The sequence below is a fragment of the Sorex araneus genome, chromosome X, assembly GCF_027595985.1.
Source record: "Sorex araneus isolate mSorAra2 chromosome X, mSorAra2.pri, whole genome shotgun sequence".
NCBI lineage: Eukaryota > Metazoa > Chordata > Mammalia > Eulipotyphla > Soricidae > Sorex > Sorex araneus.
This window is the reverse complement of record NC_073313.1, coordinates 117,617,328-117,641,614: the sequence shown is the minus strand read 5'-3', so window position 1 is coordinate 117,641,614 and position 24,287 is coordinate 117,617,328. Positions and strand designations below refer to the sequence as shown.

Here is a 24,287-nt window from a genome sequence, read left to right as displayed (position 1 = left end):
GACATGGAGATAAGTTTAGGGTGCAAAGGTGCTTTCTAATTAATAGCCTTAAATTTGGTTTAAAACTTCAGACATCCTGGGCTGGGTAAACAGTGAAAAGGCTGGAGCACTGCTCTGCATGCAGAAACCCTGGGTTTAATCCCCAGTACCACATGGTCCACTGAGCATTCTTGGGAGTGACTCCTGAACACTTCCAGATATGGCCCCCAAACAAAAACAAACAAAAATCCAGACATTCTAATGTGATGGAAAGCCAACTCAGTTTCCCAAAAAGGAAAAATAACATGATGTAACAAGTGCTTTAGAAAGAGAATGCTGGGTAATACTGTCAAAATTATTTGAAAAGGGTGAAGGCAGGAAAAAACAGTATATTTAAGAAAGAAAAATGAGGGTTGAATTAGGACAGTGGCCACAGGGTAGATTTTGAAAACATGTTTTGAAAATCTATAAACACCACTGTTTTCCTAGGACTTTACAGTTTATAAAAATGCCTTGATGTCAACCACAGAAATGGAGCAGCAACACAGATGCGCTGTCCTTTTGCAAGCACTCCTAAGACTACAATTACATCCCGCTGACAGTCTAATGATCACAAACTGCCAGGAGACACAGTTAAATAGGCTGCCCCATAAAATAAAATGCAACTTCCTGTTTAATAATGATTCACATTTCATGAACTCCTTACCATAGTTCTTCTAATAATGATTCCAGGAGTCTTTTTCGCCTTAAACATCCATTTCTTGTATTCTTTTAAAAATGCTTAAATAATTTTAAAAAATTATCAAGTAATACATGCTCAGTACAGACAAATGAGAACACAGAAAGTAGAAGAACTAGGGCCCGGGTATGTAGCTCAGCAGTAGAGCACTTGCCTTGCATGTGTGAGACTCTGGGTTCAATCCCTGGCACCGCTAAAAAGAAAAGTAGAAAAAACTAGGGTAAGGGACATGTCTTAAGTGGTCGAATACATGCCTTGGAGGGGTGAGGCCCTGAGTTTGAACACCAGCACCACATGCCCACTAGCACTGCTGACGTGACTCTGGTAGCTCATAAGCACTGCTCGGTGTGATCCCCACAGCAACAAAAAGAAAGGGAATGAAGAAAGGGGGAGAAAGGGAAAGTGGGGACGGGAATAAAACCAAAACTAAAAATTATCTCTAATCTGGATCCCCAAGATCAATCAGTGGTAGACAGAGCACCTGCTTTATAGGCAGGAGGCCTTAAGTTTGATCTACGGAACTTCCTTGCATGCCAAGTGTGATCCAGGTGATGCCAGGTATAGTGACCAAAGTGTGCAATCTCCAGGGGCCTGGGATAGAGAGTCTGCGTGGCATGAATAAGGCCTTGAGTTTGATCTCCGGTACCACTCCACACTCTCAGTGCCACAATAAAATGGCAATATGGCATGCTGCAACCAAGTGCATCTGAACACAACAACTGAAGTATGTAACTGCCAGTCCTTGCAGCAATAACAAAGAGAGGGGAAAGGGGAAAACATTCTTTATAAAAATATTATTATATATAGAAGAACAAGGACAAATACCAGATGTACTCACTAATCTGACGTATACAGAATATATATGTCTAGGGGATGGATAGTATCAAAGGCAGGTAAATAAGTGTCCCTATATTAGAGAAACAAAAATGCCAGGAAAGGAGAGAAATAGAGGGGGAAGCAAGATAAGGGAGTCAAGAGAGTAACACAGGGATAAGGATCAAGGGTTTTGGACTTGTCTGAGCTGTAGTGGTGAGGTACTGGTATATATCTAAACCACTAGACCCAGTGCTACTATAAGCAGGGACACAAATAATAATAATTAAACTTAAACATGAATCTGTTAAGGAATAAGGTTGGGGGTGGTAGGGAATCTAGGTTCACTGGTGGTGGGACTAGAGGTGGAAACGATTCATGCCTGAAACCCAATTGTTAAAAACATTGTCAATCATGGTGTCTACATAAAAATGAACTTTGTCAATCATGGTGTCTAAATAAAAATGGGAAAAAATACATATAGCTCGAAGGATTGGAATGTACACTTCCAATGTGGAAGCTTGGGTTTAAAACCTGGCACCACAATGGTTCCTGAGCGAAATGTGGAGCAATCCCCAGCACCACGCTGGGAGTAGCCTTTGGGCATCATCAGGTGTGCCTCCCCCCACCCCAAGAAGAGATTAAGATTAGAATACAGACATAGGGCTCAGAGACACTGTACAAGGTTAAAAGGCTTGTTTAGTCAGCATGCAGTTGCAGCTATAACCCTGGTTCCAAAACTAGCACTGCATAAGATCCCGAGCACCACCAGGTGGCGCCCGTGAGCGGCAATATTGACAGAGGGGAGAAAAAATCTTGACACAGAGGAAGAAGACAGACATCAACAAGACCCAAAGAGAAGGCTTACACTAAAACTAAACTTGAAACTGGACTTCTAGCCTCTAAAACACTGCCAAGAACCTCTGGGAATTATTGTATCAAGTGGCATATTAAAAAGCCCATTAAGGACTGCAGCTTTGTTGCTGTAAGCCTGAGGGACTTGAGTTCAGACTATGTCTTTCACAAAACTAGGTGTTTTGGGAACTGTTCCTCAGACAAGAAGTCTTAAACATTGGGAAATTCAATTGCAGTCCAAATCTGTTTCTCCTCAGAGAGTCTGGAGTTAGAGATTCTGTCCTGATTGTAAGGGGCTAGGCTAGTGATTGCTTTTACGGCAAGAGGTTACTTAGCTATTCCTACCTACTATGATATATATACATATATATATGTTCTTTTTAACTACATACATTGGGATCACTTGTTAAATTGCAGGCTTCTCTTGGAGGCAATTACTACATATTTTCAATGTGTGCATGGAAGGGTAAAAGGGAGAATCCTCGGCCTTCCGCCCAGAGATGAACCAAGAGCCGCGGCACGAGAAGCAGAGCCTCCGCGCCTACTGACTGTGATCCTGAGGTCTCCTAACCCATTTTGGCACCAGAGCGGATTCTTGCAGCCATGCATTTTGACTGTGAACTGAACTACAACCTCGTGCAGCCCGGGGAGGGATTTTTTTCCCTCTCCACCCCATTTTTCTGAGCGAAAATGGCGGCAGTGGCAGCAGCCACGAGGTGAGAGCCACCCTCTAGGACCCCTACACCAGGAGGTAGGACTCTCTTTAGTGACGTAGCCTGTAGGTGATCCTGGGAGGGGAGGTGTTCCCGGCGCGCCTTCCGCCCAGAGATGAACCAAGAGCCGCGGCACGAGAAGCAGAGCCTCCCGCCTACTGACTGTGATCCTGAGGTCTCCTAACCCATTTTGGCACCAGAGCAGATTCTTGCAGCCATCCATTTTGACTGTGAACTGAGCTAAAATATTAGAAACCCAAAACGCGCGGCCGCTATTGCGGCCGCGCGGACTCAAGGTCTTTACTTTTATCAAGGAAGAGAAATTATTAGATGATGCTTATTCAGCAGGCCTGATTGTTGGGGAAAATTTCCAATCAACAATAGTGAGTTCTGTATGGAAATATGAAATGTACTCAATATATAGAGAGAATAATGGGAATATCATTAGGTACTTAGATGAGGGGTGGGGTGGGAGGGGGGTGTATTGGGGTTCTTGGTGGTGGAACGGGTGCACTGGTGAAGGGATGGTGGTTTAATCAGTATTTGACTGTGACTTAAACCTGAAAGCTTTGTATTTTTTTTCTTGTTTTCACGGTGGTTCAATAAAATATTTCTTTAAAAAAAAAAAAAGGGAGAATCCTCCTGTATTACCATTTTCCTCTAGGGTCAGTCCAGTCAGTATTTCTTAGAGTGACCTCTGAGTTAGGTGGGTAATAATTTTGTCAATTTAACTAAAAGGGACACTTTGAACACTTACTTAGTCTTTGAACACTTAGTTGCTAGAAAACTATATGTATTATGGATTTAATCTATTATTTTCTTAAGAACATCTCATGGGGGGTGCGCGCAAAGATATAGTACAGTAAGTAAGATGTTTGCCTTGCACATGGATGACCCAGGTTGGATCTCTGGCATCCCATATGGTCCCCCGAAATGGCCAGGAGTGATCCCTGAGTGCAGAGCCAGGAGTAAGCACCTGAGCACTGCCAGGTGTGGCCCCAATGTTCCCCCACCAAAAAAAAAACAACACACACACAACCCAATATTTTATTTGGGTCAGGTCAGATATTATAGGGGTTAAGGAGATCACCTTGAATGCACTTAATTACATCTTGATCCCCAGCACCATATACAGTTCCCCAAGCCCCAGCAGGAGAAACCCCTGGGCACAGACAATGGAGTGACTTCACTTACACAGTCCCATCCTGCCCCCATTTCAGTGATATTTTTGAAGACATAGTAAGTCCTGCCTTATAACCATTTCCTCTATGTGTAATGCTGTTCTACTGGATAGTCATAGGATCATATCCTTGTCTCCAATACACATAGCCAATCCTAAATAGTCTACTAATATTTTTTTAGAAACAACAAACTAATACAGAAAAGTAGCAGACTACAAAATAATTACATAAAAATATGTTGCACTCTTATGTGTAAATAGTAATTAGAGAGAAAGAGATCAGAGACTACTCCATTCAAAACAGTGTCCAAAAATATCACATACCCAGGAATCCACTTAACAAAAGAGGTTAAAGACCTGGAGAAGTACAAGTCACTTAAATACACTAAAGAGGACCTCAGGAAATTAAAAAAGTATTTCATGTTCCTGGATGGAAAAATCAACACTGTCAAATTACTACATAAATTATTATATAGATTCACTGCAATTCCCATCAAAATCCCAATGATATTCTTCAAAGGTTTATAACAGTGACTGATGAAATGTGTATGTATGGATTAAAAAATAACACCCTGAGTAGCCAAATCCACTCTTAGAAATAAGAAATCAGGAGGCATTGTGTTTCCTGACTTGAAACTATACTATACTTGAACTAATTTATACTACTATAAATCTACCACTGTCACTATCATCCTGTTGCTTATCGATTTGCTCGAGCGGGTACCAATAATAACTCCATTGTGAGACTTGTTGTTACTGTTTTTGACATATCGAATACGCCATGGGTAGTTTGCCAGGCTCTGCCGTGCAGGCGAGATACTCTCGGTAGCTTGCTGGGCTCTCTGAGAGGGGCGGAGGAATCGAACCTGGGTCGGCAGCGTGCAAGGCAAACACCCTACCCGCTGTATTATTGCTCCAGCCCATAAATATATAGTAATCAAAATAACATGGTACTGGAATAAGGGTAGAATGTCAAGCCAATGGGTTATAACTGATACCAAGTGACAAACCCTCAACTAATTTATGACAAAGGAGCTGGGTGCATGAAGTGAAGTAAAGATAGCCTCTTCAAAAAAAGATGCTGGGAAAGCTGGAAAAAAAGAATCTGGATTTGTATTTTTCACCTTACACAACAGATAATCAAATTGGATCTAACCTCTTGACTGGATTCTATAAGACACACATAGGCAGAACACTCCAGGATTTGGACCTCACATGTATCTCCAATGATATGATTCCACGGGCAAAGCCAACAGAAATAAAAATAAATAAAGTGACTATACCATATTAAAATGTTTCTATGTGGCAAAATAAATACAAGCTAGAATTAAAAGACACCCTACCGATTGGGAGAAAATATTTGCATACATCAGATAAAGGATTAACATATAAGATCTACAAAGCACTCACAAAGATCAACATCCAATAACCACATTAAAAAATCAGGAGAGAAAATGGACACACACTTCTCAAAAGACAGATGAACAACCACCAGTAGGCATATGAAAAAATGTTCAGTCACTCATCAAGGGAATCCAAATTAAGACAATAATGATATATTACTTCACACCAGTGAGAATAGCATATTATCACATGAACAACCTATTGGCCAGTATGTGGTGAAAAGGAACTTTAATGAACAGCTAGTGAGAATGTTGTCTAGTTCGGCTCTTATATTCCTCATAAGTGAGAGTAGAGCTACCATATGACTCGGTGATCCCACTGGTGGGTATATACCCATAAGATGCAAAAATATGCATTCAAAAAGACATATGCACATCTCTGTTCATTGTAGAACTTAGTATAATAACAGGTTATGAGAGCAACCCAAGTGCCCAATGACAGAGGAGTGGATAATGAGGTTGTGGTACACATGTACAATGGGATACTACTCAGCTACAAGGAAAAATGAAATCATGCAATTTGCTATAAAATGGATGGAACTGGAAGATCTTGAACTTAGTGAAGTAAGCCAGAAGGACAGGGTCAAACACCAGATATTCTCACTTCTCTGTGGTACACAGAATATCATGTCTAGGGAATGGTAGCAAAGGTGGGCAAAATGCTAGCTCTAGATTTCAGAAACAAATACGGTAAGTAAGGAAAGAAAAATGAAGAAGGGAACTAGAACAAAAGGTCTGGGAGTAATACAGGGGTCTTGGTCCCCTTTATGATATAGAGGCAAAGTATCTGATATTTTTTCCAATTATTTTTTGTTAGTTTTTGGGCTATATCCAGCGGTCTCAGGGCTTACTCTTGGCTTTGCACTCAGGGATCATTAGTGGCAGGCTCAGCACAACATATGGGGTGCCTGGAGCAAACCTGGGTCAGCCATGTGTAAGGCAAATGCCCTACCTGCTGTACTACTGCTCTGGCCCCAGTATATTTATAAAGCACTATATCTAACACTATTATAAGCATGGGACCCAAACTACAACAATAAAACTTTAAAAAAAATGGAATCACTGTGAGAGGCACAGTTACAAAGTTGCTCATGATTGGGTTTCAATCGCATCACGTTCCAACACCTATCCCTTCACCAGTGTACATTTCTCACCACCAATGTCCCCAGTTCCCCTCCCTTCAACCACGACCCCCAAGCCTGTCTCTATGGAAGGCACTTTTCTTCTCTCTGTCTCTCTTTCTCTCTCAAACTTTCAAATTAAAAAAACTTAAAATCTGTCAAGGAGTCAGATTGCGGGGTGGGAGAGAAGCTGGAGTAAGTGGTGGAGGGGTAAGGAGACAAGAATGGTGGGATTGGAGGCGGCAGCACTGTATGTCTGAAAATCCATAGTAAACAACTATGTAAATCATGGTGTTCATATAAATAACTAAAAAACAAAAGGTGAAGTTTTGTCTGTGCATCTACTTTATCAGCTTTACTTTACTTCCTGAAACAAAACCTGTGTGTGTTTTTGTGTGTTTGCCCCATATCTGGTGGTGCTCCATGTCTACTCCAGGCTCAGTGCTCTTGATAGTGGTCAAGGGACCATGTGGTGCTGGGGATTGAACCCAGGCCTCCGACATGCAAAGCATGCAAAGTATGCATTCCAGCCCTTTGATTTATCTCTCCAGCCCTAACCACCTAGTACTCTAATACACCTGATATCTCTCCAGCCCTAACCACCTAATATTGACACAGATACTGATACTAACCACCTAATACTCCCTCCACTAGAATTCAGATACCCCACAAAACAGATATTTGTTTTTCATTGGTTGACTACTATAGCCTCAGTTCCCACAATAGTAATTAATTCACAGCTGCCACTCAATAAATACAAGTATAATAAGTGAAGACACTGTTGTAGCAAATCAGTAGCTCCCCTCAATGTAATTTTGGAAATAATAAAATTTAAGAAGAGATTCCCTAGCCCTTAAATAGCTCAAAGGCATGAAAGACCACCCCTTTGACATCTTCTTTGGAGATAGAGAAACTGGGGCATCACCCAGATGCAGAAATCCAAGGCCCCACCTAGAGAATGGTGAACCCCTCAGAAAAGGAGAAGTAACAGAAGAGCCTATATGATTATAAAGAGACCATAGAACAGTGCAAGAAATGAGATTAAGAGAAGACCATTAATATGCAAGGCTTTCCTGTGCAGGTGCCCAGATTTTTGCATGCAAAACTCCCAGGAAAAAACCATTTGGATGAAAGTGGAAAGGATTTGGAGCTTGCTCTTCAAGTCTGTGTTTTCCCTAGACCACGAACCTCCCTTGCTTGTCTCTGTCTCTTTCCCTTTTCCACACTAGAGAAGTCTGTGTTCTCTCTTGAACACATACTTCTTTTCTTTTTTCTCCCCTCATATCTTTCTAAGGAAGTTTCATTCAATAAAAACTATTTTGCTTCACTATTTGGCCTCTTCCTGAAATTCTGTGAGGGAAAGGCAGCATACCCAGGTTAGGACTGACTTTCCTTTCCTGCAAAGAGCAATTCTTGACCCAGTTCAGACATTCTCTGAGTGATGCTGCCCAAAGTGGGTTGAGTAGAAAGGGGGAAGCACTGAGTCTACCTCCCTTGCTTCTCACTACAGAGCCACTGGCAACAACACAGTGCCAGACTTCAAAATGTTAAGTAGCAGGACATGATAGTCGAGAGCTTAAGTATATAGACAGATCAGAGTAGGTTCTAATTCTGGTACTGTATCTAACTGTGTGAAATCAGTGAATTACTTAAGTTTCTCAAACCTTTTTCTTCTTTGCCAAAACATAGATCTTTTTTGTTTGTATGCTTGTTAGTTTCTAGGCCATACCACCTGTGCTTGGGACTTACTCCTGGATCTGTGTCAGGGACCAATCCTGGTGAAGCCAGAGACTGAAATGGGACTTGTGGGGAGGTGGGTGGGGATTGAGCCACACCTGGCTGTGCTCTGCCCTCAGGAATTATTCTGCTGGGGTTCAGGGGCCCACACTGTAGCACTGGGGATTGAACCCATGTTGACTGCATGCAAAGCAAGCACTTTCTATACTGTACTCTCTGATTCCTTAAAATATCATTCTTCACAGTAACAACCATACATGGGTTGTTGTGAGGTTAAATGAGGTGAGTCATAAAATGGACTTAGCAAACATGGCACACTATAGGAACTCACAAAAGGTTGTCTGCTCTTACAGAAATTCATGTGGTAAGGTAAAGTTTTGGGAAATAGCTAGTGTGGTGGGGGATACTCCCAGCAGAGTTGGGGGACCATGAGGTGCTGGCAATTGAACCTGGGCATCTGGTTCAAAGCATTTGCTCCAGCCAGCTGAGATATTTTTCCAGCTTTGTGTGTGCATGTGTGTGTGTGGCGGGTGGAGGGTGGGAGGGGGGGGAGCGGGCTCTCTCCCAAGCAATGCTCAGGCAGTCCAGGGTCCCTCCAAGCAATTCATGGTGAACTGAATCATTGGCTTGATGTGAGGGCCCCGCATGCCATTACTAGGGTCATCCTCGCGGTGCTTGGGGGTCTCTGGGGCTGCATCCAGTGATTCTTGGGGGGACATGTGGTGCTGACGTTCATACTGAGGTCAACTGCATGCAAGGCAAGCATCTTAATTTCTGTACTACTTTCTGATCCTACCAAATGCTTTAAACAGAAACACAGGCACAGTACCATGGTAACAGTGAAGAAGAAGCAGGTGAGTAATTATATATTAGGTGAGAAAAGGAGTGCTTTAGCAAGGAGACAACTATCACATTAATTTGCTAAAGGGGAGTAGTATATGTAAATTAGTGGAATCAAAACAGGATCTTATTTTTTTTTGGGCCAACAATGAACAGTGGAGTGGCTCAAAACAATGTTTATGGAGGCTAAAGAGATGGTACAGTGGTTAGGGTGCTTGCCTTTCACAGGGACTACTCGGATTCAGTCCCCGGCACCCCATATAGTCCGCTGAGCCCACCATGAATGATCCCTGAGTGCACTGCTAGGAGTAAGCCCTGAGCACAGCTGGTTGTGGCCCCAAAACAGAAACAAACTTTAAGGTTTGTGAGAAACAAGTGATGAAATCAGGTTGATCTCACAGACTATCAAGCTAAGAAATTTATATGTAACTTTAAAGGGAGAGGAATCAAAAGGTATATTTAAACAGAAGAGTTATAAGGTTATGTTTGTTTTACAAAAAAAAGTAATTCTACTGGCAGTGTGACTAAAAGACTAGAATCTGGAAAACAGCTATAAATGTCCAGATAAGTATAAAGACCTGGTACATGGGCAGTGGAAAGAAAAGAAATGGTCACATTCCAAAGATCATTTTATAATCAGGTGGCTAGGGTTTGGTGAATGAACAGAAACTAAAGAGAGGAGAGTAAAAAGTAATGACATCTTCTAACTCAGCAGATATAATTGGTGTTAAATAATTAACAGATATCAAATATACTGTAAAGGACTGGAGACCTGGCTCAATGGGCTGGCGTGCAGGCTTTGCAGGCAGGAGGTTTGGGTTCAAATTCTGGCACTGTATGATCCCTGGACTTTGTCAGGTGCAACTACCAGTACTGAATTGGGAGTAGTCTGAATACTGTCAGCTCTGGCTTACAAACAAACAAACATACTATGAAAAGAGTAGCTTTTCAGGCCAAAATGACAGTACGGTGGGTGGAGCACTTGCCTTGTACGCAGCTGACCTGGGTTTATATATGGCACCCCAAAACCCACCAGGAGTAATATCTGAGCACAGAGACAGGAGTAAGCCCTGAATGTAGTTGAGTGAGACCCAAAAACCAAAACCAGAAAAAAATAGCTTTCTCAGGAAAATGATGCTGAATTTCATTTTGGACATTTCTCATTGTGATTTCTGTCACCTCACACATGTAGCTCCTTTGCATGGTCAGTCTACTACGTATTTTTTGTGTCTAAAGCATTGCTGACATTCAATCATTTTGAATAAACAAAAACTAAGCCAATGCATACTGTTTCCAGTGGGCAGGGGTTTGGGCCATCTGGCTATGCTTGAGATTTGGTTGCTCCTGGCAACATGGGTTGGCTGTAAGCAAGGGAAGTACCTTAATTCCTGCATTATCTCTTTGACCCATAATTAATACATATTTTAATAAAATGCTGCTTACATACAATTTCACAAAAAGTACCATTTACTCTCACTGTTAACTTCCTTTACCCAAGCTGATCTTGAAGGGAAGATTAGAATATGTCATCACAATGGATGCCCCTTTACATAATAATTATTTTACTGAAAGCAAAGAAAAAGAAACAAAGAAAAATTCTCTGGTATTCCCCTTTCTACCTAAAAGTTGAGCATAAAATTCTCTTTGAGATGTCTCCTCCATTTCCCTACAAATAAATTTTAACTCTAAAGGTATCCCCAAAATAAGTTTGTATTCACACATCTTACCAAATAAACGTTACGATCCATTAGTTTCCCCCATATATTTAACTCTCCACAATTTTCTATTCAAAGTCCAAACTCCTCTGTCTTGTCCACAAAAGTAAGTTTCTCCACAAACTTACTGCCCTCTGCTAAAATGATATATAAGTTCCTGGGCCTACTCTCTCTGGAATCTTCACCATTTTTAGGAAGACCTCCATGAGCATATGTAAGAAATCTTTCCCCCACAATACCCCTCTGTGTTTTGGGGACACACCTGACACTGATTTAGGTTGCTCCCTGGCAGTGCTCGAAGGGCCATGTGGTGCTCAGGATTTAGTAGGGCATCCCATATGCAAGGTAAGCGCTCCAGCCCTTTGAGCCATCTTCCTGGCCCTGCAATCTGTCTTTTGTCAGTTTACTTTATAGATCCTGGTGGCAGAATCTGAGATGGTAGACGGAAATTTCTTTCCCTTCTTTTTGCTGTTGTCATGAAATGGCGGGACACACATACACACACACACACACACACACACTCAGGTGTAAGTGCTGGCTAGGATTATCATGGTGATACACTTAACTAAAGTGCTTGTGAAGGAAAGTTTTTCACTCCTCTATAATCCACTATTAGCAATTAAATTCTAAGACACCACACTGGGGACCTGGGGATAGCTCTGTGGCAAGACTCCTGCTTTTTTGTTCATTTGGAGACCACACCCAGCAGTAGTTGGGCACTATTTGTGACTGTGCATTCAGAGACCACTCCTGGACCAAGGGACCTCACTGGGTACTAGTGATTAAACCTGGGTCAACTGCATGCAAAGCATGTGACCTACTCACTGTACTATCACTCTGGCCCCAAGAGTCCCTGCTTTAAAGTCTGAGGCCAGTGAGACCACAAGTTCAATTCCCAGCACTGTGCCACATGTCTGCGCGTGATCCCAGAGGCTATGCTGTTAGAAATTATCAAAACAATAAAGTATGCAATCCCTGGCATACAGTAACCAAGCACCATAGCAACACAACCAAATGTGTATGCCCGATGATCATTACAACAACAAAAATGAAAAGGGAAGAAAAAAGGGAATACATAAAAATGAAAATAAGTAACACACCCTATTAATATTCCACTAATAAAGCATGCCAAATTTATCCAAGGAATGTATTAATTTCTATGATAGGTAGATAGCATACCTAAAGTCAAGAAATTTTCTAAGTGTCTAGCTGTCTAGCATAAAGCACATCTATCTTCCTTTCTTCCTTTATGTTTACTCAGCTCCTCTTGCAAATCAGAGAGCCTACATTTCTGAATTTCATGCTTGGCATGACCAATGAGTAGGCAAATTATCTTAGGCATGTAACTCTGTATGCCCAACTATTCTATTTTATATAGTTGCTAAGAAGATAAAATAGAGTATGGTTCAAAAGAGATATATAAGATATCACTAACATGAGAAGAAATAAGAAATGCCCTTATCAGGAAAAACTCCAATGTGCTTACTGTGCCTCACAGCAGCCAGGAATTGGTTCAAAGAAAACACCAGATGCAAAACTCCAAAGGCAAAAGAAATAGAGACCTTTTAAGAACATCCCCTAATAAAATGATAGAAGTGTAAGAAGTGCCAATCTTTATCTGAAAACAACTGATACAAATGACAGCCTACTGTAGAAAAAATCAGTACTTGTGTTGGGCCACCGTTTGTGTGTGTGTGAAAAATACTATGAGTCTCATTTACCCCGAGCACCACGATGTTCCCTTGCACTGAACCACTGGCTTGGCTGGCTGAGAATCATGGGTAGGGCCCTGGGACACTTGGGTACTTTGTAGGAGGCCTCCTCCCCCTTGAAGGCCATGAATTGGACTGGAGAAATAGCTCAAGAGGTTGGAAAACAGGCTTTATATATTGGAGGCCTGGGTTCAATCACTGACACCATATATTCCCTGAGCACTGCTGGGAGTGATTCTCTAACACTGAACTGGGAATAGTTCCCCCAAGCTCTGCTGCGTGTGGCCCCCACAAAACCAAATGCAAACAAAAAAAGCCTATATTCACCCTGGGTTCAATTTTTGATCTTGAGAAAAATTAATTATTATATTGATCTTTGGGTTCTGTACTGTGTTAAATTCTTATTTATGTAAGATTTTTTGGGACATTACATTAGTCTTTGAGTACAGTTACTTATGAATGGTGGCAATAATCTTGATGTCCTTTATTCTTCAAATATTACAGTGAATATTATTTTTATAATAGTAGCTGATTTTTTCATAGTTGTTTTTTATTAGATTGAAGTTATTAGTTCTTAATCACTGTTAGCATCTTTGGTGAATACTGATATTGTTGAAAGTTCTATTTGTAATAATCATCTGCACACTTAATTGAACTATCAGAGATAAATTATGTGGACAGGTACTTGACATTGCTATGTTAATAATCATTTTGTCTTAATTTATATAGAGATTGGTTTGACATATAAGTTCAAAAACAATAGGACTGGGGCATGAGCAATAGCACAGCTGGTAAATTGGCTGCTCAGCACATGGTTAGCACACAGATGACTGACATCCCATATGGTCCTCTGAGCCCGATGAGGTGTGATCCCTGAATACAGAGGCAGGAGTAAGCCCTAAGGACAGCAGGATATAGCCCAAAATCTTTTATAAAAAGCATTAGAATTTTCTTTCCTTATATTATCTTTTAAAATTTATTAAACTAATTCATTTTTTTTGCTTTTTGGGTCACACCTGGCAATACACAGGGGTCACTCCTGGCTCATGCTCTCAGGAATCACTCCTGGCGGTGCTCAGGGGACCATATGGGATGCTGGGAATCGAACCCGGGTTGGCCCCGTGCAAGGCAAACGCCCTACCCACTGTGCTATCGCTCCAGCCCCCTAAAACTTATTAAACTAATTCAAAACATTTTAGTTCTATGTTTTTATATTGGTAAAAATTACTTTATAGATGGTTTTAAAGAACTAGATGGGCATTACCTAATCTGAAACTATACTATAAAGGCATAGTGATCAAAAGAGCATGGTACTAGAATAAAGATAAACTATTTGACCAATAGATCTGAGTAGAATATGCAAGAACAAACCTCTCTCTCTATATATATATATGTATACACACATATAAATAGATACATATGTGTATGTATACATATATAATTCTGTCTTTACATATATATATATATCCAAAAACAGTAACAACAAGTCTCACAATGGAGATGTTACTGGTGCCCAATCGAGCAAATCGATGAACAACGGGACGACAGTGATACAGTGCTACATATATATGGTCAGCTAATTTTTGACAAAGGAACTGAGAGCATGTTAATAAAGATCTACTTTTCAACAAATGATGCTGGTAGAAATGGATAACCATGTATAAAAAAATCAAAACTGGACTTATATCTCTCACCTTAAAAAAAGTCAATTTGAACTGCATCAAAGCCCTTGAGATCAGACCAGAATCCCTAAAATACACTGACGAAAATGTAGGCAGAATGCCCCAAGACCTGGACCTCAAGGGTGTCTTTAATGACACAATGCTACTGGCAAAGGCAGCAGAATCCGACATAAACAAATGGAACTACATCATATAAAGAGTTTCTGCATGGCAAAAGGAAACATGGGCTAAAATTAAAAGACAGCTAACTGAATGGATGAGAATATTTGTAGCCACCACATCAGATAAAGAGTTGATATATAAAGTACATATATGTCAACCAGGGAATATAAACCAGGATATATAAAGTACTCACAAAGATGAACAACAAAAAATTTCAAAAAACCCTATCAAAAATGGGGAGAAGAAATGAACACGGACTTCTCTGAGGACGACCAATGGATGGCCATGAAAAAAAAAAAAAACATCATCATTTATTTTTAAGGAAATCCAAATCAAGACAACAATGAGATACCATCTCACACAAGTGAGAATGGCACATATCAAAAATACTGGGGACAATCTGTGTTGGCGTGGAAAAGTGAAAAAGAAACTCTATCCACTGCTGGGAATGTTTTCTGGTTCAACTCAATGGAAAACAGTATGGAGGGTTCTCAGTAAACTTAACATTGCCCTATGACCCCAAAATTCCACTTTTGGGTATCTATCCCTAGGACAGAAAAAATATTCATTGAAAAGGATGTATATAAAACATTATTCATTGCAGCACTCAGCACAATAGCTGATATCTGGAATCAACCCAGATGGAATACTAAGCAGTTGCAAGGAATGATGAAATCATGTGATTTACTGCAAGATGAAAGTGGAAGTTAAATGAAGTAAGCCAATGAAAGAAGGGTGAACAAAGGATGATATCATATATATGTGGTATTAAATGTAACTGGATGAGGAAATGCAGTAGTTTAAAGGGGGGCACCTAGATCACCCCTATTTCCAACATAATAGGGAGGAGAAGGAAAGGGGGAAGGGAGACAGAGAAGAGACAGATGAGAAGCAATAGAGGGCAAGGGCCAATGTACATTGGTGAGTGATAGAGCTAAATAGTCAAACCAGAGTCAACAACATTGAAATCATGAGACCCAATCTTTAATAATCAAACTTAAAAGTTGCCTGTTGAGATGGTAAGCTGAGAGTGAGGGAAGGGGTGAAAAAGGGAACCTAGGAACACTGGTGGAGGGAAGTTGACACTGCTGGTGGAACTGGTGATGAACACTTTATGTCTAAAACACAATGATGAATTAGTTTGTCAATCACGATACTTTGGTAAAATAAAATTTAAAAAATTAAGGTGGCATAAAAAGTCTTGTATTCAAAGAAGTTTCAGTTACCTATTTATTGGGGATACATAAGTAGAAGTGGAGGTGGGTAGAAGCAATTAAAAATCTGTAAGTAATATTGTTGAAATAAGCAAAATATATGATTGTACACATACTTCCTGTTTTTAATTGTAATCAGTGCCTAGAAACTTTATGGTAAATTTAACTAATAAAAGAAAACCCTTTGGTTTACCACAGTCAAACCTAGCCTAACCATATAAATTAACCTAACCATAGTTGGTTCCAAAGATACCAATATCTTTGAAATAAGGTTCTTGGCCTGAAATTAGCTTTGGACTTATCCAGAGCAACAAATTGATCATGTACTATGCAAGTATCAGTCTTAAAGTACACCTAAACCATCAGAACACAAGTAAAACATAAATTTGCCTACATGATTTTGGAAAATAATAAGAGATTTGAGTTGAATCTTGAAGGATGAGTAGAGCTCTGCCCTATGAGGCTAGATAACAGAAGGCTTTGGTGGCAAAGCAGAGTATAGACAAAGACATAAATGTGAATGAGGTTTTGAAGAGAACATTCAGACTGGCAAGCATGATTCCTGGGTATAGGATATCATTGGTTTGTCCTTTCTCCCTTGCCACAGAGTTTGGGTTTATCTGGTAATAATCTCTAAACAATTCTAGACTACACTGTATGTCCTGCTCCCCTTGCCAACTAGGAGCTTAGGTATATCAGTCATGCCCATCAAGGTGCTCCCAAGTCACCCCCACTCCTTTGTCTATATGTAATCACTTCTGTGCTCTCTTCCCCAACCAGTTAATCAGCTTTTCCCCTAATCAGACTCTGTTAATCTGTAAGGTCAAACCTTGCTAGGACAGTGAACTTGTATTGTAAGTTAATATTGCCTTTTTTCCTCTCCTTATGTCTTTTGAATAGTTTACTTTAAACAATGTCCTTTTTGTATGGACAAAGAAAGACAGTTGTTAATATGCTTTGGTAACATGGGATTTAATTGGCTTCAAATATCATTCATTCCAGGGCATCTGCTTTCTCGACTTAAGCCTCAGTTGCCCTTAGTTCCTAGCATCCCAAAGGCAGAGTACCGACGAGGGATGGGACGGACCCAGGGCAAGTGGTGAGTTGTGCTACCCTGGCATCGAGATGGGCCTGGCCAAAGTGCCTAATGCTTAACTAGAAGTTAAGAGCTTGGTCATGGACATGTCATGTCATGATCCAAAAGTAATGAGGAGACTAGGACCCTGCTAGGAACAGGAAAGACTAATCTGGCCTGAGCACTGTAGTCTGAGATCGAGGTGACCCCAGGAAAGCAATTCTATAAGCTTAAATACATCTCTTGCTATGTCCATACAAAATGATTAATATTATGAATGCTTGTATGTTAGTTGGACAAGGAGAGGAGAAACACACCCATGGGATTCTGCTCTTGGGCGGGTGTACTGCTGAAAGAGAATCTGTCCTAGAAGGAGCATCCACTGAGGGAAACAACTTTACCCCTATTGATTGTGACCACACCTATGTGTAAGCCCCAACTCCTCATGCTGGAGGATTTAACTAGGCTATGAGAGTGGGCTGGGAGTCAGTCCCAGGGCCAGTCCCAGGGCCAGTCCCAGTGCCAGATCTGGAGAAGCTAGATCCACATCCAGATCCAGAGGAGAAAGAGAATGAAGTAGGATGGGGGAAGAAGAAGCAGGAGGAGAATCAGAGGAGAATGGAGATGGGAATGAATAAACTGCAACTGAGACCAACCAGCCTGGCTCGCGTTCCTTCCTTTGCCTGCCTCGTCATCACCATCAACCAACCCGGGGTGGGGGAAGCGGCTGGAGACTACTGAACGTGGGTGGCGGGAGAGACAGAGCGCCGCTGCCCGGTGCGGTGTCCCCCTCTCCCTCTTCTAGTTTTGTGTTTTTATACACTTGGGTACTAGAAATTACAACTATACTAACTAGATGAGGAATATCAGGAAGAGTTTTGTCCTATTATTTACATAATGCTGAAGCTAGTAAGAAAAGAATCTTTATGTGATAAGGAATCATCAGAAGATTTTAAAACACAAAATAGCACAGATGGAATCATGTTTTGGAACAAGTAAGTTGGTGTTAGTACAGAAAATGGAACTGGATAGAGACCAGAGGCAGAAAACACAATGACAAGGCCATAGGAAACACTTAACTGAGCATTGGGGGGTGGAGGTCTGACAATACAAGTGATGGTGGGAGATGGAAACCGATTTCAAGACATTTGTGGGTGGTGGTAGATTAGATAGGATTTACAACTAATCTGATGTGTATAGGGATGAAATAGAATGCTTTTAACTGAGTGAAAAGGTTAACTGAAATATATTAATGCAGTTAAAAAGTTTCAGAAAGAGAAGAAGCAGATTTGCGGTAGATAGTGCTCAGGGGACATCCTTTTCTCACACAGTGCTAGAGTCAAACCTAAGGTTTCTGCATGCAAAGCCTGCATCACAGCCCTTTGAGTCATATTCCCAGCACTGTTAATAGCTCCTCAAGTCGTTTCTCTGTTTCAAGCCGAGAGTCCCTATTCAATCTACCAATATGCCGTTTTTGGTGGGGGAGAGGATGCAGTTTTCACAATCAAACCCAGATCTACTCATACAAGGGATGTGCTCCAGTCCTCTGAGCAATCTCTCTGGCTCCCTGAATACTCTTTTAAAACATATTTTGGTTAGATTGGGGATAAAGCTCAGTCCTATAGCACTTGCCTTGCATATGTTAGGCCCTGGGTTCATTCCTAGGTATCAAAAAAAAAAAACTGACAACATGTTTTGGTTTAATACAAAAAAGGGTATTTAAAACTTCAATCCTTCCTACTTCTCTTACAACTCTCATGCATGTGCTCTTTGCTCTAGCCACATGACATTTTAAGTAGTATATTTAACATGCCAAGATGTTTTAGGCTTTACCTTTGCACTTCTTAACATGATCAGATATGTCCCTTTTCATCCTTTTCTCACAAAGCTAACTCCTAGCTCCAATATCAAAGCACCAGGATGCTTTCCCTGACACTCTTCTACTTTTGTAATAAAACTATTCCCATTCCATGTGTAAATTGTGGACTTACTTATTCCCCTAGTCAGCAAGGCAGCTGAGGCCAGAGAATATGTCTTCCTACATTTTATAGGGCCTGTTAGTACTTTGCACATGAAATAGGCATTCAAAATTCATTTGTTGAGAAAGATCAGTTTGATATCTATAAACTCTATGTGCTTGAATGACACATAGCACTGCACTGTAGCACTGTCATCCCGTTGTTCATCGATTTGCTCAAGCGGGCACCAGTAATGTCTCCATTGTGAGACTTGTTACTGTTTTTGGCATATCGAATACGCACGCATGGGTAGCTTGCCAGGCTTTGCCGTGCGGGTGGGATACTCTCGTAGGTGGAGAAAAATACTCTCTACATACTACTGTATCAAAAGAGCAGCATTAACAATGGGATTCTTGTTTTAAAAAACAGAAAGCTGGTCTGGGGATGTGGCTCAGTAGTAGAGCATCTGTCGAGTTGGTTCAGTCTCTGGCATTACCCCATCACTCTGAGTGGTATCCTGCAGTAAAATAAAAGTGACACACTACAACTAAATGTGTGTGGCTACCACAACTGAAGTGTAAAAACCTTCCTTCATTTGTGGGATATTGACAACATAATATGAGACTATTATCCAAGTACAGTAGAAATGAAGGCCCACGGTTGAAAGCTTGCCACAAGTTGTGGGGGAGAGGGCAGTTAGGTTAGAGAAAGGACCACTTTGGCAGTGATAGTTGGAAATGATCATTCTGGACAAGAATTGAGTCCTGAAAGTAGGGTAGGTAAAGGGATATACATGATAACCTTCCAGTACCTGTATTGCAAACCATAATGCCCAAAAGGGGGGAGAGAGAGAGAGAGAGAGAGACAGAGAGACAGAGAGACAGAGAGACAGAGAGAGAGGAAAAGTGCTTGCTATAGAGGCACACTGGGAGTGGGGGTGGGTGGAAGGAGAAAAACTGGGGACACTGGTAGTGGGAAAAATACACTGGTGAGGGATGGGTGTTGGAACACTGTATGACTAAAACCCAATCATGAACAACTTTGAAACTGTGTATCTCATGGTGATTTAACAAAATAAAATAAAGTGCAAACCAAGTATGTGAGCATCTTAATTTAGTGTCACCCCAGCCATAACAACAACAACAAAAGAAAGGGAAATACAAGTGATTAATATGAGGCAAGAATTCTGGATCTAAAGCTAATTCAGGACAGTAAGGAACTGTGAAGGACAGAACTGTGAAAAACACCAACACGAAGGAGTGAGGAGGAAGAGACATAGGACATGGGAAGGCATAAAGGGAACTCTTGTACAGGTGCAACCCTGACAGAAACCCGTGAGTATATACAGAGTAGGGAAAAGTTAGTCAAAGAAGTGCAGGATAAAATTATTCAGCAGGGGCTGGAGCAATAGCACAGTGGATAAGGCATTTGCCTTGCACACGGCTGACCCGGGTTCGATTCCCAGCATCCCATATGGTCCCCTGAGCACTGCCAGGGCTAATTCCTGAGTGCAGAGCCAGGAGTAACCCCTGTGCATCGCCGGACATGACCCAAAAGGCAAAAAAAAAATTATTGAGCAGGTGATCTTTTAGTTTTTTTTTATTTACATAGCGCCTATCTATATGAATACACAAGAAATAGAGGGAACAATTGAATAGCATTTTATATTTTATTTTAAGGTTTAAAATGGCTATATTTAATCTTGTAGTTCTAAAACCAAATAAAAATTATGATAATTTTAAAGCTATGTGAAGCTGTGATAAAGCACCAAGAGAGAAAAATTAAAACACTTTGGTAACTTTCTTTTCTTAATTACCTCTTATTCAGGTATCTTTTACTGTTTTAAAGTATCTCACATAGACTTGAGAGTCAGAGATTTTCTTTTACTTAATTTCAAGATAGTTTGGGTAATGCATTAGTAATCTGAGTAATACTGTTCACTGTCTGACAACACTTAAGTTCTATAACTTTTCACTTATCATTTTCTATTAGAGGAAACATTTCTGCTGTATGTTACATTTAATTGCATACAAAGATAATTTCTAATAAACAGTGAGGTACTTTATAGTAAGCAAATCAAATGACAGAATTTCATTAGTAAGTATAAAACAATGAACTTACCCCTGTATCTGTATCAGATTTTGATGAACTTAAACTTTCCTGAGAAGGTGAAGGGGACACACGTCCTAAAACCAATAAAATAATTGGAAAAATACATATGTACACATATCCACACACGAAATACTAATGACACAGTAATACAAACAGAGACTATAACATTCTGGAAAAAATTGGGGCTGGAGCAATAGCACAGCGGGTAGGGCGTTTGCCTTGCACGCGGCTGACCCGGGTTCGATTCCCAGCATCCCATATGGTCCCCTGAGCACCACCAGGGGTAATTCCTAAGTGCAGAGCCAGGAGCAACCCCTGTGCATCGCCAGGTGTGACACAAAAAGTGAAAAAAAAACCCATTCTGGAAAAAATCTTATTTCTAAACATGTGAATTTCAACTCTTCAAGCATCAAAAAATATTTGTTACCATTTCACATAACTATTTATTTTTGTTTTGGTGCCACACCTGGAAGTGTTCAGATCAAACCCAGGGATCCTGAATACAAACCCAGTATAGCATCCTTGGGCTCTTATATTGAAATATGTCCTATAGCCCTCTGAACCATCTTCTTGGCCCCTCATAGAAATTTTCATAAAATAGCTTAACCATTTCCCTAGCTTAATATTAGCATGGTCGCACTGTTGCACTGTCGTCCTGTTGTTCAAGGATTTGCTCGATCAGGCACCAGTAACGTCTCCGTTATGAGACTTGTTGTTACTGTTTTTGGCATATTGAATATGCCACGGGTAGCTTGCCAGGCTCTGCTGTGCAGGCAGAATACTCTCGGTAGCTTGCTGGGCTCTCTGAGAGGGACAGAGGAATTGAACCTGGGTCGGCCGCGTGCAAGGCAAACAACCTACCGGCTGTGCTATCGCTCCAGTCCTAGCTTGATTATTAAATGATTAAAAAAAGAAGTAAAACTTCCATACGTCACTACATTTTTAGCATCCACAAATGAAATACCTTCAGTATTGTATTTCATCCTCATGTTGTTGAAATAATCAAAAGCATTTTTTAAAGCCCATATTCTCACTACATTGTCTTGTCCAGCTGACGCAAGTAACCGGCCACAGTGAGAAAATTTCATGGTCCAAACAGCTCCCTATGAAAACAAAGGAAGGCTCAAAGTTATTACATTAAAAGCTGACACAACTTTTAAGCAAAAGTAAAATCTATGCCAAATTATATATATATTGACGATACTAACACTATTTGAGACCAATAGTCCAATGGTGTTAAAATACAAGGAGAAAATTTTAGACAGGATAAGATATTGCAGTTTGTCATAATCTAATCTAGTGGTTTTCAACCACAAGTATATAGTCCATAGCTGTAAAAGGCTCAACACCACTAACTCAACTCCAAACTACCAATGTGGACCCCAAAGCTTTTCCAGTTCTGAAATGGCCTGAAACCTGCAAACCTGAAAGCAAAAATCCTAGTCTCTGATTTCATTTTCCTAGTTTCGAACATAAGGGGGAGTGGGCAGAACACCAGCGTAACAATGACAACTCCTGACCTAGACTGAGGGAAGAGTAAAGCCCAACTCTGGCACTGACTCTAACATGCTGAGCATTTATAGGTGGTATTTGGTTGCCTGATGGCTGCTTTTGTGTGCAGAGCTGAGAACTCTGAGTATACAAGTGGTGTAGGAATGATATGGTCCTATCCTGTTTTTCTCCCCAGACACATGATTTTGTAGCATATAAACAGATCTCTTAGACAAATTACAAAACCAGGTAAATGTATGTATATATGTATGTGTGTGGGGGGGTGGTGGAGAGATGGGGTAAGGGCAGTAGTTTTAAAGAATGTGAACCCATACAGAAGGTCAAATCCTATCATGATAAATACCATTTTGGCTATTATTATAACATATATATCCAGGGAGATCAAAATGACTAAAGGCAACAGGCTGACATATTCATTTTCACAGAAATTAAGTATACTAAAAAAATGATTGTTTGTGATCCACTATAATGAGATTCTACTATAACAGGAATAACAAATCAAGGCAGTATATGAAAATTCAAGTTTCCTTTTAACAACTTCCTGAAGCTATTATAATCAACTTAGTGATAAGTACTAAAATTTAAATTCCAACTGGGGATCTGAGAGATAGGGTGCATGCTTAGTATTAGTCCCACATGATGTCACATGGTCCCCCCAGCATTTCTAGTTGCAACCCTAGAGGTCACAAAGCAATACCAAGTGTGAGGTCCCTGGCATCATGTGGTTGGAGCTGTATTGTATCCCTGGGCCCTTGTATTGAACCAATGGCCTAGATGGCCAAGAATTGCTAATGGGGCCCCAGTGTCTCCTGGGTAGTGCTTGGGGACTCCCCTCAAAAAATTTTCAACCAAGGCACCAGAGCAATAGTACAGCATATAAAGTGATTACCCTGCATGCAGCTGATCCAGGTCTAGTCCTGGGTACCCCAATGGTCTCCCAAGCACTATCAGGAGTGATAACTGAGTGTAGAGCCAGGAATAAGCCCTAGACACTGCCAGGTATGCATGCCTCCACCAAATTTTAATCAGGCTGACATCTGAAACTTTTTTTGGGAAAAAGGCTGACAGAGTTTGGGCCACACTGCAGTGCTATTTCTGGCTCTAGGCTTGGGGGACCATACTCCGTGCAGATTAAACTGCAGTTGGCCACATATAAGGCAAGCGCCTTAACCTCTGTGCTATTTCTCTTAACCCCATTTGATATGCTTATGGCTGCTTCCTGTCAACTAAGCCAACTTTTAGATTTAAAACCTAAAGATGGTCAGTATGTATTTGAAACAGAGTTCAAAATCTGACACCACACACAAATACACATTAATCTAAAACAAATATTCCCAGATCAAAGACCCATGACTGTAGGATAACATAGCCTCAGGTAGTTTAGGTTTATTGGGTTACTCCCGTTACAGTGCTCCTATTCATCTTTGTTTATTTGTAGCTTCTTTCTTAGTGTTCTGTTGACTTGTAAATAATGTTTTTCTCTTCTCCTTGAGTCCTTTGCATAGTTTATTCATAGCAAGTCCTTTTTGTATGGACACAGGAAGACTTAACAAATGTTATGCTTTTGTAAACTGGGAGTCATTTGACTCTACATGATATTTTCCTCCAGGGCATCTGTTCTCTTGACCTAAGCCTCAGCTGCCCTTACTTCCTAGCATCCCCAAAGCAGGGTCCCGACGACGTGGGACAAGAAGGACCCAGGGCAAGCGTGAGTTGTGTGCTACCCTGGCATCGAGATGGGCCTGGTCAAAGTGCCTAATGCTTA

General features: G+C 40.8%; 1 protein-coding gene across 5 annotated transcripts in view; it reads right to left on the bottom strand.

The window, feature by feature from the left end:
* Positions 1-24,287, bottom strand: part of WDR44 (WD repeat domain 44) — a 116,961-nt gene that overhangs the window by 19,934 nt on the left and 72,740 nt on the right. For 3 of the 5 annotated variants that reach the window (XM_055122876.1, XM_055122877.1, XM_055122879.1), the window contains 3 exons: positions 21,975-22,113; positions 21,020-21,084; positions 873-911 (listed from right to left, as the gene is read on the bottom strand). In XM_055122876.1, coding sequence (XP_054978851.1) covers positions 873-911; positions 21,020-21,084; positions 21,975-22,113 — 243 coding nt within the window. The remainder of the gene's footprint in view (positions 1-872; positions 912-21,019; positions 21,085-21,974; positions 22,114-24,287) is intronic. The other 2 variants (XM_004614465.3, XM_055122878.1) reach the window with 1 other exon arrangement.